The 15,905-nt window shown below is 48.2% G+C and overlaps 1 protein-coding gene across 1 annotated transcript in view; it reads left to right on the forward strand.

Moving 5' to 3' along the window:
- The window catches only part of LOC104286894, an 8,696-nt gene extending 6,890 nt beyond the window's left edge, over nt 1–1,806 (forward strand). The window contains exon 5 of the mRNA XM_009885539.1: nt 1,163–1,806. Coding sequence (XP_009883841.1) covers nt 1,163–1,806 — 644 coding nt within the window. The remainder of the gene's footprint in view (nt 1–1,162) is intronic.
- Nucleotides 1,807–15,905: the final 14,099 nt, after the last annotated feature.

Genomic DNA, 15,905 nt, shown 5'->3' on the forward strand with positions numbered 1-15,905 from the left:
TAGGGCTCCTGGTCAGAGAGATTGTTGGAGGGGCTGGCCTCTGACCACAGGAGCCCTCTTCTCACATCCTGCAGGCAAGGCACGGCGGGGAAATCACAGAGTCATAGAACAGAAATAACTCTCCTGTGAGCCCTCTGCCAGAGGACCTTGCCCAGCACCCCGGGCAGCCGGCATAGGGGTGCCTGTTGCTCTGCCCGGCTCTGCAGCAAGTGCTGGCCAAAGCAGAGGGATGAAGGAAGGCTCCGTGGTGCTGGTAGGAAGCTCTGCGGGTGCTGCTGGTGCTCCCCAGGGACTCCAAGGGCTGCTCCAGGCCATTGGACCGATGTGAAAGGGAACTTTTCTCACCTGATTGTAGACTACTGCCAAGATCACAGTCTTTGTCCAAATGTTTAGAGCAAGAACACTGCAAGATCTCTTTGGCACAGGTCACTGAACTAAGTTTTTTGTAAATTAGTGATATGACACAGGTACATTTTTCAAATCTCCTGTATTTATTACGTGCAGAACTATTTTCATGAGCAGCATGCTCTTTCTGAAAACTACCTTACAATGCTGCAGCTCAATTGATGCAGAGAAGAAGCAGCCCAAAAAGAGCTGCTTTATAGATGTCTTCTGTGTATGACCTTACCTTAAGATAACTGAACACCCATCTACTGGGCTCTCCAGGACCTAAAGTTAGTGGCATCTGGTCTACGTCCCTATTTGACATCTATGTTCTTTCAGCTTTGGTTTCACATCTGTCATATTTACATGTATTTGCATAGATTTGCTGCCTGGATTTCTCTGATATTTCTTTTTCACTGCAGGCCATCTCCAGCACATCATGTCTCTCAAGAGGACCACCTCCACACCCATCACATTTTTTCTTTCGGGCATCCCAGGGCTGGAAACTGTCAGCATGTGTCTCTCTTCCCTTCACCTTCATTTGTGTTGTGTCACTTCAGGGGAACATCACAATCCTGTTTGTTACCAGGACTGATCCGAGCCCCCATGAGCCCATGTACCAATTCCTCTCCGTGCTGGCCACCACCAGTTTGGGTTTGTCTGTCTGCAGTGCCAGCTGTGACAAGTGTATCCTGGTTTGATGCCAGGCAGGCTAGGCTTGATATTTGTTTTGCTCAAAGTTTTTTGACTCATTCATCCTCATTCTTGGAGTCCTCAGTGATTCTGGCCCTGGTCTTTGATCGTTATGTGGCTACGTGCTACCTGTGGAAATACTCTTCCATCCTCACCAGTGCCAGGACAGCCGAGATCGGGCTGGCTGCTCTGTGCAGATGTGCTTTACCAACTGTGCCCCCATTCGTGGCATTAAAAGGATTGCCTTTCTGCCAGTCCCGTGTGCCCCCCAGTGCCTCCTGGCTGCATCAGGACCTGGTCAAGCTGGTGTGTGCAGATATCACATTCAATAACTGGTATGGCTTTGCTGTAGCCATCCTCTTTCTGACATCAGACCTCATCCTCATCTTTGTGTCATATATACTGATCGCTAGGGCCATTCTGATCATCGCATCCCACAGGGAGCATTTCAAGGCTTTGAACAACTGCCTGTCCTGTATCCTGGCAGTCCTGATCCTGGACACCCCCATGGTTGGCTTGTCCATGGTTCACTGGTGTGGCAAGCACGCTTCCCCTGTCGTTCACATCTTCATGGCCAACATCCACCTGCTGGTCTTCCACATGCTGAACCCCATCACCTACAGCATAAAAATTAAGCAGATCTGCAGGGGCATCCTCGGGGTTCTCTTGCCTGGGTGTCCCGGTATGAGGCAGGGACAGGTCACAGCTGTGGGACGAGACCAGGGGTGATGTGTGCATTTGAGATGTTGACTTGGCCCATGGTGCGCACACACACACATCTTCCCGCCATGCATCTACTGGGTGAAAATGTTTACTGTGTTAATGATACCCTGTGATTCATTAGGGGCTCTGCTGACTGAGTCCATGTGCAAGGATGGCTGACAACATCTGCTCAAGTGAACACAGAGGCCAGATAGGGATCGGGGGGAAGTGACAAGGTGGTGGAAACCAGCCAGGCTCGTTCTTCTGCATCTACTGCTCCTAAGGCCATCAGACGTGAATGGTTCAGCCATTGTTCCCGATTGGAAACTAGAGCAATTCATCAGAAGGAATTGTCTCTGGGACACTATGCAAATTCCTGGATTATTGCCTAAATGGATATAGGATTTTTGTGGGGTGCGCGCAGGAGAACTTGAGATATGAGCACGAGAATTATGGGACTGTACAGGATTTATCACAGGTTGTTTAGCCGAAGGGCTGACAGCAAGAATTATTGGGAATTATTAAGGAATCATTAAAGGAATGTGTGTGTGTGAGGGTGTGTGCAATCCACCAGCAAAATTCTGGCCAAAGCAGGGACAGTGAGGGGCCTGGGGTCTGGATTGGAGGGACCAGGGGTCTGGGAGACGGGTATAGGAGAGACTGAGGGCTGGCAGCAGCTTCCAGAGAGACCCACTGTACTGTGGTCCCTGAGCAGCTGTCCCTACAAACAGGTCTGAGCAACTCATGCTGTCAGTGTGGGTCTACCCCGGTCCACCACGTTGGGGCATCCTGAACACAGCCAACAAACAGGCTGTGAAAATCCCAGCCTAGAACACCCCTGAGCCAGCGGTCAGGCTTGAGTTGGGCAGTGTTTTGACAGAAAGCTCAGATGAAAAGGAAAAAAGAACCCCAAACAAGCACAAAGTGCCATTTGAGGCAATAAAAATATGTCTCAGGAGGGCAGCCAGCAGGCAGCCAGTGGGCATTGGGACAAGGCGGACGGGGTGGTGGGAGAATGGGGGCTGCTTTTGTACACTGACTCCTTTGGAAATGTCAAGATATTCAGGGAAATGCCAATGCAGCACAGATGTCAAAGAAAGGTTTTCTGAGGGCGAGGGGAAGACGAAAGGGCAGCGAGCACATCCGCAGCAGTGTGGGTGGATGTCCCGGGGGCCGGTGCTGCCAGTGCACCCTGAGCATCCTCCGGCAGCGGTGCTGTGCAGCAGGCGACGTCCCTCTCGCCTCTGACTGCAGACGAGTCGCTCTTTCTCCCTCCACCTGGGAGAGCCGAAGTGCGCCGAGCTGGAGCGGGTTTGTAAAAACCTGGCTCTGCAGGTGATTTTCTGGGCTGTGGAAGGAGGAGGTCAGTGAATCTGGCTGTGCTGGAGGTTGTGCTTTGGTTTGCGCTGCTTTCTAAAAGGATGAGATGTTTAATGGAGACCTTGCAGGACAAGAAGGAGGGCCACAAAGATGTTGCCAGGGCTGGAGCCCCTCTGCTGGGAGGACAGGCTGGGAGAGTTGGGGGGGTTCAGCCTGGAGAAGAGAAGGCCAAAAAGGGGAGAGCTCAGAGCCCCTTCCAGTGCCTAAAGGGGCTCCAGGAGAGCTGGGGGGGGACTCTGGGTCAGGGACAGAGCCGTGGGACGAGGGGGGACACTTTGACACTGACAGAGGGGAGACTGAGATGAGATGTGAGGAAGAAATTCTCTCTTGTGCGGGCGGTGATCCCCTGGGGCAGGTTGCCCCGAGAAGCTGTGGCTGCCCCATCCCTGGAGGTGTTCAAGGCCAGGTTGGACGGGGCTTGGAGCAACCTGGTCTAGTGCCTCCCCATGGTTGGAAATAGATGATCTTTAAGGTCCCTTCCAACCCAAACTATTCTATGATAAGAAATTCTAAGGGTTGAGTATTTTCAGTAATTTCTCCCAGATCTGGATGTCTTTCATCCCAGAAATGGTGGGTTTAGTGCAGGTGGAATCTGCTAACACAGGTTGTCCAGGAAAATGTGAACACGCTGAGGAACGTTGTGCCCAAACCGATGTGATGCAAAGGAGAGGGTGGCTGGTCTGCAAAAGGCTGCTTTGACCCAGATGGTTGGATAAGCAATGTTTTGGGGATGTTGCTGGAGTTGAGGATAAGACCAGCAGCTTGAAGGGGATGATTCGCAGAGTCTTGGGCAGGCTGTGTCCCACAAGGATCAGCAGGGGTGAAGTCATGGTGGCAGCCAAGACTGTGGCATGTCAGAGCAGGAGGGGATGGAGAGCCGAGGTGGGCAGCTGCAAGTAGAGAGGGAGAATTTGGTAGCAAGGTAAAGCGAAGCTGTTTGGCATCAGCTCTGTCCAAAATACCTTTCACTCTCCTGTGATATTTGACTTTTGTCCAGGGCTTATGGCTTTGCCCAAACAAGAGCTCTATAGGCATGTATGGGAATATTAAATTTCCCATGGTGTCCAAGGTAATTATGTCAAGGAAAGACGCAGTGCCACTGAACAGAACTATAACTTTTTAAAGATATTTATTCTGTAGGGGGTTTATTTGCTTTTTTTGTTTGCTTGTTTGTTTTTCGCAGTTGAAAGCCCTAAACTTCAGCAAAGTGGACTTGGTAAAACTGAGATAGCGATATCTCTTGAGGAAAACGTCTAGAAGAATATTTTTCAGGAAGTTATGCAGTTCATTAAAGATGTGATAAAAAGGGCTTTTTTTTTTCAAACCCCATCAGTAGAATGAATAAGCAAGAAGGGCACTAAAAATCATCATGCATAAATCACCACCTTTGCAGTGATCCCTGGCATGAGGAAAAAACATGATCTTTTGAGTTTGGTCAAACCAGTAATGATTTACGGAAAGAAATAGCGAGAGCACATAAAGCAAAGACAGAAAGGAGGGGGAAGGCAAAAAGCAATTTGCATTTAGTTAGACACGTAGATTAATGTAAGAATTGCTTTGTTATTCAAATGCTAGGGAAGCATATTGAATGAGGAATATGAACATGCATGACATTTATTATTTTTTTAAATTACAAATTATTTTTCCCTAAAATATTCTGACATCAGCTGCAAATTAAGAAATTGGGGGAAACAGGGAAAAATTGTTGAAAAGTTAAGAAAACAGATGGCTTTAAATTACAAGGGCAGTGTAAGGGCAGGGTGAGGCTCCCCGCAGAGCACTCAGAGAGCGGGAAGGAGCAGTCCAGAGGTTGTTAGCAGATATCTCTGAGAACGATGAATGAGAAAGAAAACCAGACTGGAAGAAGGTAACCCTGGGGTCTGACTTCAGAAAGGTGGAAAAGGGTAGAGAAGAGATAGGGAATTAGAAACCGGTTGGATTAACATTTATTTCCTGAAAAAATACTGAAACAGACAAACCAAATACTTATGGAGCACGCACGGCATATCAAGGAAATAAGTAGCAGTGACCATGAATTTCTTAGGAACAAATTGTGACAAAGCAACCTAATTTTTCCTTTAGACGAGGTAACATGCCTTGCTGACAGGGAAAAAACAGAAAATTAAATCTGCCTTGACTGTAATTATGCTTTGGACACATTTCACATAACGTATTCAGAAACAAGAAAGGGAAGAATGATCTAAATGAAACTACCACAAAGTGAAGGCAAAACTCATTGGAAAGAAGCCTTTTTCAGAGAAAAGTTATCAATTATTCATTGTCAAAGATGAAGCAAACATGGATTTGAAGGAAGCTATCTTATTTCTGCAGTTATTCACTTTTTTCATTAATGAGCTTTTAAGAAAATAGAGGTTTCTTTGGGTCTGAATGTAGTTGTCATGTCATTTTGGGTACATAGATCGGATCTTGTTTAAAAGATCTGGCCTTTAATTAGTGTATTCCATATGAATGTACCAGACTGACATCTTCTTTATTATACTGCTTATTTAAAATTTTTGGTGTAACTCCAGCATCCTTCTGGTGGTCGGAGAGGGAGACTGCTTATTAATTCGTCAGTGAGAACAAGGCAGAAAGACTGAAAGTACAACGGGGAGAAGGCTGAAATTCAGAACTGTCCTGACACGCTGGATGTGAAACTAGAAATGCAATTCACACCATTGGGCTGGTAGGAAAGGGAGGATTTATGTCAGTAAACATGGGTATCAAACCGGTTAGTCTGGCAGTAATATTAATATATAGGGTGGTTTATAGTATTTTTTCAAAATAGAAATAGGGTAGGCAGCACCTCTACAAGAAAGCTCTGGGAAGTACCAGAGATGACAAGGCAAACATTAGTCTACAATGTCACAGTTTGCTAAAATAAACCAAAAAAAATAAAGCCCGAAGTGAAGACTATGTCAGAAGGTATGAGTGGTGTACCCAGGGCACGTGGAGCAACCTTCCCATTCTTCTCATCACCAACCCCACAGGTTGGGGCACCTTCTGTAAAGGAATACAAAGACCCATTAGCAAAAGGAGAGTGACAAAGTAATTGAAAGTCCACAGAATATGAAGCATGAGGACTCCTTTCACGCATGAGAGTTTTTTTGAGATATGGAGGTGTCGTCCAGGAATGTTAGAACAGATTTACTAAGTACCTTTCTGGGTTGGTTGGGGTAAGCTGTTGTATTTTAGGGTGGCAGATGGATGACACCTTGAGATGTTATCCTATATGTAGATAGGATATATATATCCTATATATCCTATATGTAGATAGGATATATGTTAATCCAACCGGTTTCTAATTCCCTCTCTCTTCTCTACCCTTTTCCACCTTTCTGAAGTCAGTAGTCTGTACTCTTGAGCTACTTTTCACATTTCCATCAAAAATTTCTCATTTGATGCATATTTTCTACCACTGTCCTATGCACCTCATTTGTTGTACGTGTATTCTGATATTCCTTATCTACATATAGGATAACATCTTCTGCCTGGTGATACGTTGATCTTCTCCAAGCAGTGATATGGGGGTTTGAACTCCTTGGTATTAATTCAGTAATAATAAATACTTGGGTCTTGGTAGAGATCCACCGTCCCTCCTGGCCGTCCTGTATTTTCATCAGCAAACGGCACAGGCAGATTGGATTTCTCAGCTATTAAACACAAAGGTGTAGTTGTTTGTTTTTCTTGAACGCCCTGGATTTAAGCCAGACCTTGTGCCCCGTGAGTGGCTCACCCAGGCTGACTTTCAGCAGAAATGTTATTACAGTAATATTGTGTGTTATTACTGGATGCACAGAGAGTCTCCTGTCAGAAACCCCCACACAGACAAGGTTTCCCCTCCTGACCCCCCCTCTGCGTGAAGCCGTGAGGACCCCCTGAAAGCCCAAAAGCAGAGAGGGGCAGTAGCTAAGTGTGATCAGAGGCTGTTATTTGCATCAGTGCCTTTTATAGAAAGAAGGCTCTTCTGCAAGCTTCATCTTCCAACTACATCCTTTGGGCTAATGAAAGAAATTATCTCTCTTCTGAAACAAAAGGCAGGGTCAGCCAGCTAACATCTGATAAAACCACATTTTCCAGAAAAATGCGTCACTAACGATTGTTGTTTGCTGGAGGTAAAAATGGCCCAGCATTAAAGGGATTAGCTTTTAAAAAAAAATATACATGACCATTTTCTAATACTGAGTCCATTGCTCCCAACAGCAAAACAGTGTCCTTCTGATGAATGAAGATTAAATAATTACCGGTGTGGAAGCCATCCTTTTCTAATGGGTGAGTCACCTTGATCTGATGACCGTCACTGTCAGGGGCATTGCAGAGGTCAGCAATAAATGTCATTGGGGTCCCATAAGGGTTTATTTCCTAGAATTTGGGATAAATATGAGCTAAGTTGGATAATAAAATCCCACATCATGCTGACCGCTTGGACACAGATCATCCTTCAGCTGGATATGTCATTGCACCTGGCATGAGAGGCAAAACCAGGAGTTAAGCATTGAATTTGAAAGTGGCCAAAAGCAGGTTTCCTATACCCAAGGAAGTGCTTCAGAAAACTCACCCCACTATCCTAGACATGATCTTACTATGCAATACTTAATACTTACAAATACTTAACGGGAGCATGCCAGGGGGATGGGAGCAGTCTTTTCTCAGTGGTGCCCAGTGATAGGACGAGGGGTAATGGGCATAAACTTGAACATAGGAAGTTCCATCTTAACATGAGAAGGAACTTCTTTACCTTGAGGGTAGTGGAGCACTGGCACAGGCTGCCCAGAGAGGTGGGGGAGTCTCCCACCTTGGAGAGATTCCAAACCCGCCTGGACGCTGTCCTGTGCAACCTGTTGTAGGTGACCCTGCTCTGGCAGGGGGGTTGGACTAGATGATCTCCAGAGGGCCCTTCCAACCCTGACCATTCTGTGATTCTGTGATTCTGTAATACCTCTTCTATTTTCTTGTCAGATCAGTTTGCTTCAGCACTGCCCGTTTCTTGACAGATATAACACGTAGTGGGGAAACTTCTCCCTTGGTTCTGTCAGCGAGCACCAGCAGCCCCCGGTCGGGCTGTCACAGCAGATTACACCAAGCGCTCAGGTTGTCAAATATGGACCAAATCTTCGTATCCCGTATGCAAAACAGCTGGCATTCATTGCTCCAGGGGGAGCAACATGCTCTGTGACTGCCCAGTTCAGTTTGGGTCACAGCACAACCATGGAGGGTATGAATTCCAGCCCAGCAAAAGTGAAGGTCTTGATTTCCAAAATGGGAATGTGGTTAAAAAGAAAAACCTGGGAACTATGTGAATGTGCCCTGTTTTTGAGATTATTTTTTTTTTGCCCTTGTGCCAGGTGCCACCTGGGATTTTTCTGGAGGTTTCCCTAGTCCTGGACACTGAGAGTCCAACTCTGCTGTGCTCCGCTTCTCAGCTTCTGCTTTTTAGAGTGGCTCTTCCCCTGGGCTTCACTGGGGAGCTATTTATCCAGTCGCAGCTGAATGCACCTTGGGCAGATTGTAAAAGTCACCAGTTTGAACAAACAGAAGAAAAACAGAAACGAACACATTCACGGTGCATAGACCCACCAGTGTCTATTAACTGCGCTTGGGATGAAAGAGACAGCTTGTGAGGTTTCTGCATCACAGTGGGGCAGGTGCTGTGCTCTCCTTCTCCTGTCAATAAATTATGCTAGAAATAACAATCAGAGCACAAATTGGGAAAAACGGGTTTGGGGAAAAACTCGCTTGTTTGGGGTCAAATGCCATAAGCCTCTAAAAGATGTCCATCTAGCTGCGTGTAACCACATTCCTTATCCAGGGGAGAGTCACCCACTGCTAGGAGCTTGGTCCAAGCTCTGCATCTTAGGATGGGACGAACAATCCCTCAGCAATGCTTGTTTCTCCCCCGTAACTATAAAGGAGGCAGCCTGCCCTATGCCAGAAGAGTGATGCGTATGATGCTGTTTTTTTCATAGAGAGATGTCATCTATGCTAAGAGAATGCATATGAGATGCTAATATCCTTCCTGTCTCGGTGAGATGATAACAGTTTAAGGTGAAAAAAGTTCCTAAGTATAACAGCTATCCAAAAGAGCAACTCTGGTCTGAGACAAACTGCCCCATCTCTGCCCAAGAAATGGCAGCAGCAGGCACAGACCTGCCTGGCGTCTCACCTGCCTGATGTGCTTCACATGCTCGAAGGGACGCCCAGCGGAGGCCCCGCTCTGACCACCGGCAGCCTCAAAGCCACCTTGTCTACCTCTGCTCCTTCAGCTTGAGGATGTGTCTGTCACTGTGTCTGCATGTCCATGTCCGCACATGCACTCAGGTCCAGCTGATACTGTCCATCCAGCCTGGGAAGCACCTCAGCTCAGCCAAAACCCCGGGTGTCTGGGGAGCTGAGCTGCTGTCCAGGCACTAACACCTCTGCAGATCTCCACTAGATCTCCTCCAGCTGCAGCTTAGCCACCCAGGGCACGTCTCAGTTCAGCTTGGAGAAGAGAAGGCTCCGGGGAGACCTCAGAGCCCCTTCCAGTATCTGAAGGGGCCTACGAGAAAGCTGGAGAGGGACTTTTTACAAGGGCACGTAGTGATAGGATGAGGGGGAATGGCTATAAACTGGAAGAGGGGAGATTCAGATTAGGTATCAGGAAGAAGTGTTTCCCTGTGAGGGCGGTGATCCCCTGGGGCAGGTTGCCCCGAGGAGCTGTGGCTGCCCCATCCCTGGAGGTGTTCAAGGCCAGGTTGGACGGGGCTTGGGGCAACCTGGGCTGGGGGGAGGTGGCCCTGCCCAGGGCAGGGGGTGCCACTGGATGGGCTTTAAGGTCCCTTCCCACCCACACCATTCTGTGATTCTGTGATTCTTGGGTACCACAGATGGGTTTCTGTAATCTGCAGGTGTATCTACACCCGGTGACAGGAACCCAGAGGGGGCTCAACATCTGACCTCCTGCTGCGTGCTGGTGCTGAGGGCAGCCTGGGGAGATGAAGGGAGGGTCTGCACGGCCGCTCACAGCTCCCTGCGGTGCTGCGGATGTCACACAAGCGTGTGCGCAGGGCATCAGCGACACGGGACGCGTGCCCGGCAGGCAGCGGGGTCTGCAGGTGTGTTTACAGCACCGTCGCGGCTGTCGCTGCAGCTTAGCAGAGGGACGGCTGAACATCCTTCCCACCAGCATCTGGCATTTCGTGACAGCACGGCGCTGACGGCAGGCGGAGTGTCTCCCAAGGAGCTGGGAGCACTCAGGCAGTCAGCTTCGGTGAGCTGGGTTTTGTGGAGGCTGGACTCGCCGTGGCACCCAAGCTGTCCAATTTCCTCCGTCTGTGCTGGGCAGAAATTGCTCTCAGGCAGAAAGACACATGAACCAAGGATGAGAGGGCTCAGGGGAGCGGGAGTCTGATTTTTTCACCTAGTTGCAGTCATAAGGTTCACTCGTTCCTCTGCACGAGGGACAAGGTTGTTTTTTCATGCAAAGCATCACGCGAAACCCAAACGTCTCTCTCGTTCCCATCGCCGCCTCTCCCGAACCGCAGCAGACACATTAATTTCACTCTGTGTTTATACCCACACTGCGGAGATCGGCACAACAGCTCGCTACCTTCTCCGCAGGGTTCAAAAGTGACCCCACCGGGGAGGCATTTCGCTGGCCGAGTTTGCTTTTCTCCTGCTTCCAGTGTAATGAAAGAGTCCCAGGGTGAAGGTCAAAAAGGAGTTTTCTTCAGAAATCACATAAGCAGGTGCACGTTCTGCACTGGTGATATTTAACCACTGGAAGAAGTGAGAGGAATCATTAGGAACGTGCTGAATTCTCTAGCTTTTGAGTTTTTTAGAATTTTACTGAATTGCTTTTTGGAAGATGCTTTGGAGAAAAACAAGCTGCTGGGTTCAATGTAGTGTATGTTAATGGACAGAGAGAGCATATGGGGTAATGACCAGTATAGAAATGTTTCTGGCATACACCAAATGTAGTTCCTGCCTGTTTCCCTATGTGACTGTGAGCCAAGATCCACTGAAAAACAGTCTTTAAAGTGTCTTTGGACAAGGGCCCAGGACTTACATGTGGCTTTTGACAAGAAAGGGAATGATCAAGGAAATATTTCAGGGATGGTATGTGAAGGGTACATTAATAGTATTTTCAGAAGTAGCATTTTAAGTATTCTCAGCGATTTCTCCCAGATCTGATTGGTTTTCATCCCAGAAATGGTGGGTTTAGGGCAGGTGGAAGCTGCATGCACAGGTTGTCCAGGAAAATGTGAACAGGCTGAGGCGCGTCGTGCAGGACTGTAGTCAGGACGGGAGACCAGCAGCATGGAGGGGACGGTGTACATGAGACAGCTCATCCTCTCAACGTGCTGGGACAGAAAACATTGAGCTTGCAGGACTCTTGCTCTGACCCATAGCTCAGTTTCCGTGGTCCTGTGTAGCCTTCAGTAGACTTTACTGCCCACCACAGGGAGTCACTGACGCCTGTGGGTGCTGGTCACCTGGTGAACGGGTCTCAGGTGCCGCCGAGCTGTGACCGCTGCCGTCGGGCTGCAGATACACAGGGCAGGCTGGATCCTGCGCTCTGCTCTGGTGTTTGACCTCTGTGCAGCTTATTCAGCCCCTTTGTACCCCATCCCCTTCATTCCCCCCCACCCCTGTGTCCCCCAGTGCCCCTTTCCCACCTTTGACCCTTCTCCTGAGGGGTCCTTTGTCAGCTTTGCATAGTCCCACAGGACCCTCAGACATCCCGAATCCTCACCTCCATTGTTTCTCCCTTCCTGTCAGCTACAAAGGCCGGGATGACCCTCTCCAAAGCTGAGTTTGGATTTCCTAATGGCCGGTCAACTAGTGGCTGAAGAGTTTTAGTCTTCGCTATTGTCTCCACTATCTATCAGGTTTGTTCCTCTGTGTTCTGTGTCTTTCCCTGTTGCTTACTCTTCCCTTTGAACTGCAAAGGTCTGACAACCTCAATGAAGCAGTTGGTCTCACCTTCCACATACCCTCACAGGGACTAGAAGGATTTTGGGAGGAGGCACCAAAAACAACCAAAGGCCCAAAATAACTTCTGTGCAAGGAAGAGCTGGGAGGACCAGGAGTCTCCAGTCTGGAAGAAGGATGACTGAAAGGGTGGGGAAGTGCTCTGTGAAATCTTGAGTGACTTGAAGAGGACATTCAGGTGTAATTGCTCCCTGTCTCTTTTAATACAAGAACTAAGGTGCATTAAATAAAATAGCAGGTAGCAAATTTAAAACCAATTACAGGAGATGTTTTTCACTCAACAGGATTAAGCTTTGGAACATTTTGTCAGAGCGAACTGCAAGCGCTAAAAGTCTGCAGGGGCTCAACCGAGCAGTAAGGCAGGAAAAAGAAAAAAAATCCATTAAGGAATATCCAACACAAAACACTGCTCTTGGTTCAGGAAGTGCCGGAGCCTCAGATCGATAGACGTCAGCAGACAAATGATCCCCCTGTGCTTGCCATGCGCTTATGCTTTTCCTGAGCACTGCCCAGGTGCCAGCATTGGCTGGCTGGACCTTCGCACTCCCCCCAACAAGCACAGAGCTCCCTCGGGGGCTGTTCACCTCCCCAAGGAGCAGCAGACCGTTCTGCAACCACACCACCTCCCATACCAAAACGAGGACAGAGAGAGAAGCTGCCTGGACCCCAGAGCAGGGTCCAGCCCCATGGAGCATCACTGAGCATGTGGTAAGGAGACAGGACATCGGTCCATGGCATTTGGAAGGTGGGAGTCCTTCACTGTCATCTCACCCTGGACAACCATGGTGAAACAACCTCCATCCTGCTGCGCTCTCCCACCTTGCAGGGAGGAGCTTTGCACCCGGGGCTGCTCATATATGGTGATCCAGTGGCAGAAAGGCACTCAGACCCTGTAAAGCAGCATTTAAAATACTATTTATTAGTGCTAACACCGTAAAGAAAGAGAGGACAGCATAGATAATCTTATGTCCTTTCCGATGCTGGGAACCCCAAGTGGTGCAGGGTGGAAGGAGTCTCTGGTCGGCATCAGCGTGGCATGCAGACCTCATCCAGGAAAGGGTCACCCCTTGGTCATTCGAGCTGTTATAAGAAAATCTATTCCCATAACCAGAGCTTCTGCAAAGAGACCATAGCAGGAAGAAAGGGCAAGCAAGGTGGTGGGGTGGAGGAACTTCTCTGCTGTGAGGGTGGCAGAGCAGTGGCAGAGGCTGCCCAGAGAGGTGGGGGAGTCTCCCCCTCTGGAGCCATCCCAAACCCGCCTGGACGCCGTCCTGTGACACTGCTGGAGGTGCCCCTGCTCTGGCGGGGGGTGGGATGGGGGAGCTCCAGAGGGACCTTCCCACCCCCACCAGTCTGGGATTCTGGGACTGTGGGGCCAGAGAAGACAACGTTGCATTTCCTATCCATCCCATTGTAAATCTGACACTTGGTGAACACACTGGAGGAAGAACCTTTGTAATAAGAAACAAAAAAAAAGCAGGATCCACGTGCAAGCTTGTGACAGCCTGTGAGAGGACCAGCCAGGACCTGGGTAACATTTCACAGCGTGTTTTGCAGACGCTTCACCCATTATCTCTTCCAGCAGAGTTGGGACCAGGTGCTGGGTCGCTGCACGTGTGAACACGGGGCGATTGCTGTCCTCAGAGGGTCCAACCACCACCACGTAAAACCAGTGTGGGCATGGGCTTCTTTCAAATGAGCAACGGACAGATGCTGCAGAGTGGGTAAGACACAAAATGGGGGAAACAGGTTGAGGGGGGACTGCATTACTGCTACCCACACCACAGCCTAGATAGAAGCCCATGTCGGCAGCAGAGAGGAGACACGTAACACATTTGTGTGCAGCAGCTGGCTTGCAGGTGATCAGACCTGTTAAATACACCAGTTTCATCGGGCCACAACATATGGATGAACTTTAAATTCCATGAAAATCCAAGAGCGGGTGGGACTACTCATAGCTCTGCCCACCCCAGGCTTCACCTCCCGACCCTCAGCAGGGTCCCGACCATCTCCCAGCAGCCTGCAGCCATCCTTCTGTGCGTGCACAGGCAAAGCCAGGGCTCAGGAGACTTATTTAGACCCAACGCTGCCTTGAGTGCGACACAGAGAAGGAGCTCTCCCTGATGTGTGTCTGTACAGCTCCTCGCACAGAGGGGATGGGGTCCCCAGTGCTTGTGAACCCAAGGTGGATTTGACTCAGGTTCCCCATTGTTTCTGTCTGTTCCCCAAACCCCTTTATTCGATGTCCCTGGGGGGTTTCTGAGACCTCATGAGCATCTGTTTGTGGACTGGGTGACTCTGGCTCAGGCTTTCTCGCTGCAGTCAAAACTGAGCCTCAGTAGCGGCAGAATTTGTAAGTTTCTCAAATGCAAAAGGCAAGAGCTTTGCCGTGAGGTTTCATACCTCAGATGGCACTTGCAGAGCCTGACCTTGATACTTAGAGGTTTCGCTGTACAGTGCTCAAGGGCAAACCAAGGAAATAGTGTTTAATCCCTTCTCTTTGTTCTAATTAATATGTTAATTCATGTGGGGGTTTTTTTTCCTGGTTACAGGAGAGTTAGAAAATATTAGATCAAGAAAGGATCACTGTGGTGATTTGTTCTGACATCCTGCATCACACTTCCAGAAGAATTTCATAACCAATTTACTCATCAAGCCCATCGTATGGGCTTCAGGCAAAGCACACATCCCAGAAGAATTTCTGTTCTTAGTGTTACAGTTGCAACAGATGAAGAATTTGTCATCTGTCCTTCTTTATTTTCAGATTTGCAAACTAGCAGTGTCTCATTTTATCCACTTTCTGTGTAACTTCAGTTTCCAGTCACAGGGTCACAATGTACTTGTGGGTTATATTGAAGAGTCATTGCAGTCAACCACGCACTGACTGGTGGACAATTTCTAGATCAATTCAGCTTTTCTTTTGCCAATCACGTAGTCTAATAAGTCATTCGGTAAGAGACTTGCTTCCCCAGAGAATAAGAAAATAAATAATCTCTCCTTTGATATGGACTAGATGATCACTGCAGGTCCCTTCCAACTGAAATAGTCTATTCAATTCTATATCACTCTGCAAGGTTTGATGTTATATATTGTTCATTGTCAGCGCTCCTCCTGATGTTTCTGGACCTCCGTTTCCCCAGAACGATCTCTCATTTGTAGCAGTGACGGTTGTCACGCAGGGATTCCAGGGTTTCCATTCAGGAGAGATTAAGCAGCAAGCATCGCGCCTCCGGTTCCCTCTCCCACACACGGGCACCGGCTGCCTTGTCCAGGCTATTCCGCATGCCACACGCAGAGGACTCAGCATTGCCACCAGATTTATTCCTGAAGACCTCTTTCTCTGAAAGCTTGCTCTCTCTGCTGAAACCTCAGGTGAAACTTGCATTGCTTTTTTTTTTTCAAAACATTATTTGTTTCTCATTTATTGGATGAACAATTACAGGTTGTGTTGGATAACAAGTCATATTTACTGTGAAAAAAATTAAAACATCCTCAGTACTGTAATCCACCTCCCAAGACAACATCTGGAGGACCATAGGGGCTAGAAAAGTCTAGCTCACTGCTGAATGGACACATGTGAATTAAACATGATTTATGACTTTAAACCAGTAGTATTTATTTTTTTAAATTGCTCTCGGGAGCTTCTAATGTATTGAGGTAGCTGATTAATTTCAAAACTCCTTGATGCTTTTGTCTAGATTTTTCTCTCATTCATGAATATTTTATCCCATAGTCACCAACGAAATGGGAAAAATAATCAGCAGCACATTCAT

The sequence above is a fragment of the Charadrius vociferus genome, unplaced genomic scaffold, assembly GCF_000708025.1.
Source record: "Charadrius vociferus isolate BGI_N301 unplaced genomic scaffold, ASM70802v2 scaffold165, whole genome shotgun sequence".
Classification (NCBI taxonomy): domain Eukaryota; kingdom Metazoa; phylum Chordata; class Aves; order Charadriiformes; family Charadriidae; genus Charadrius; species Charadrius vociferus.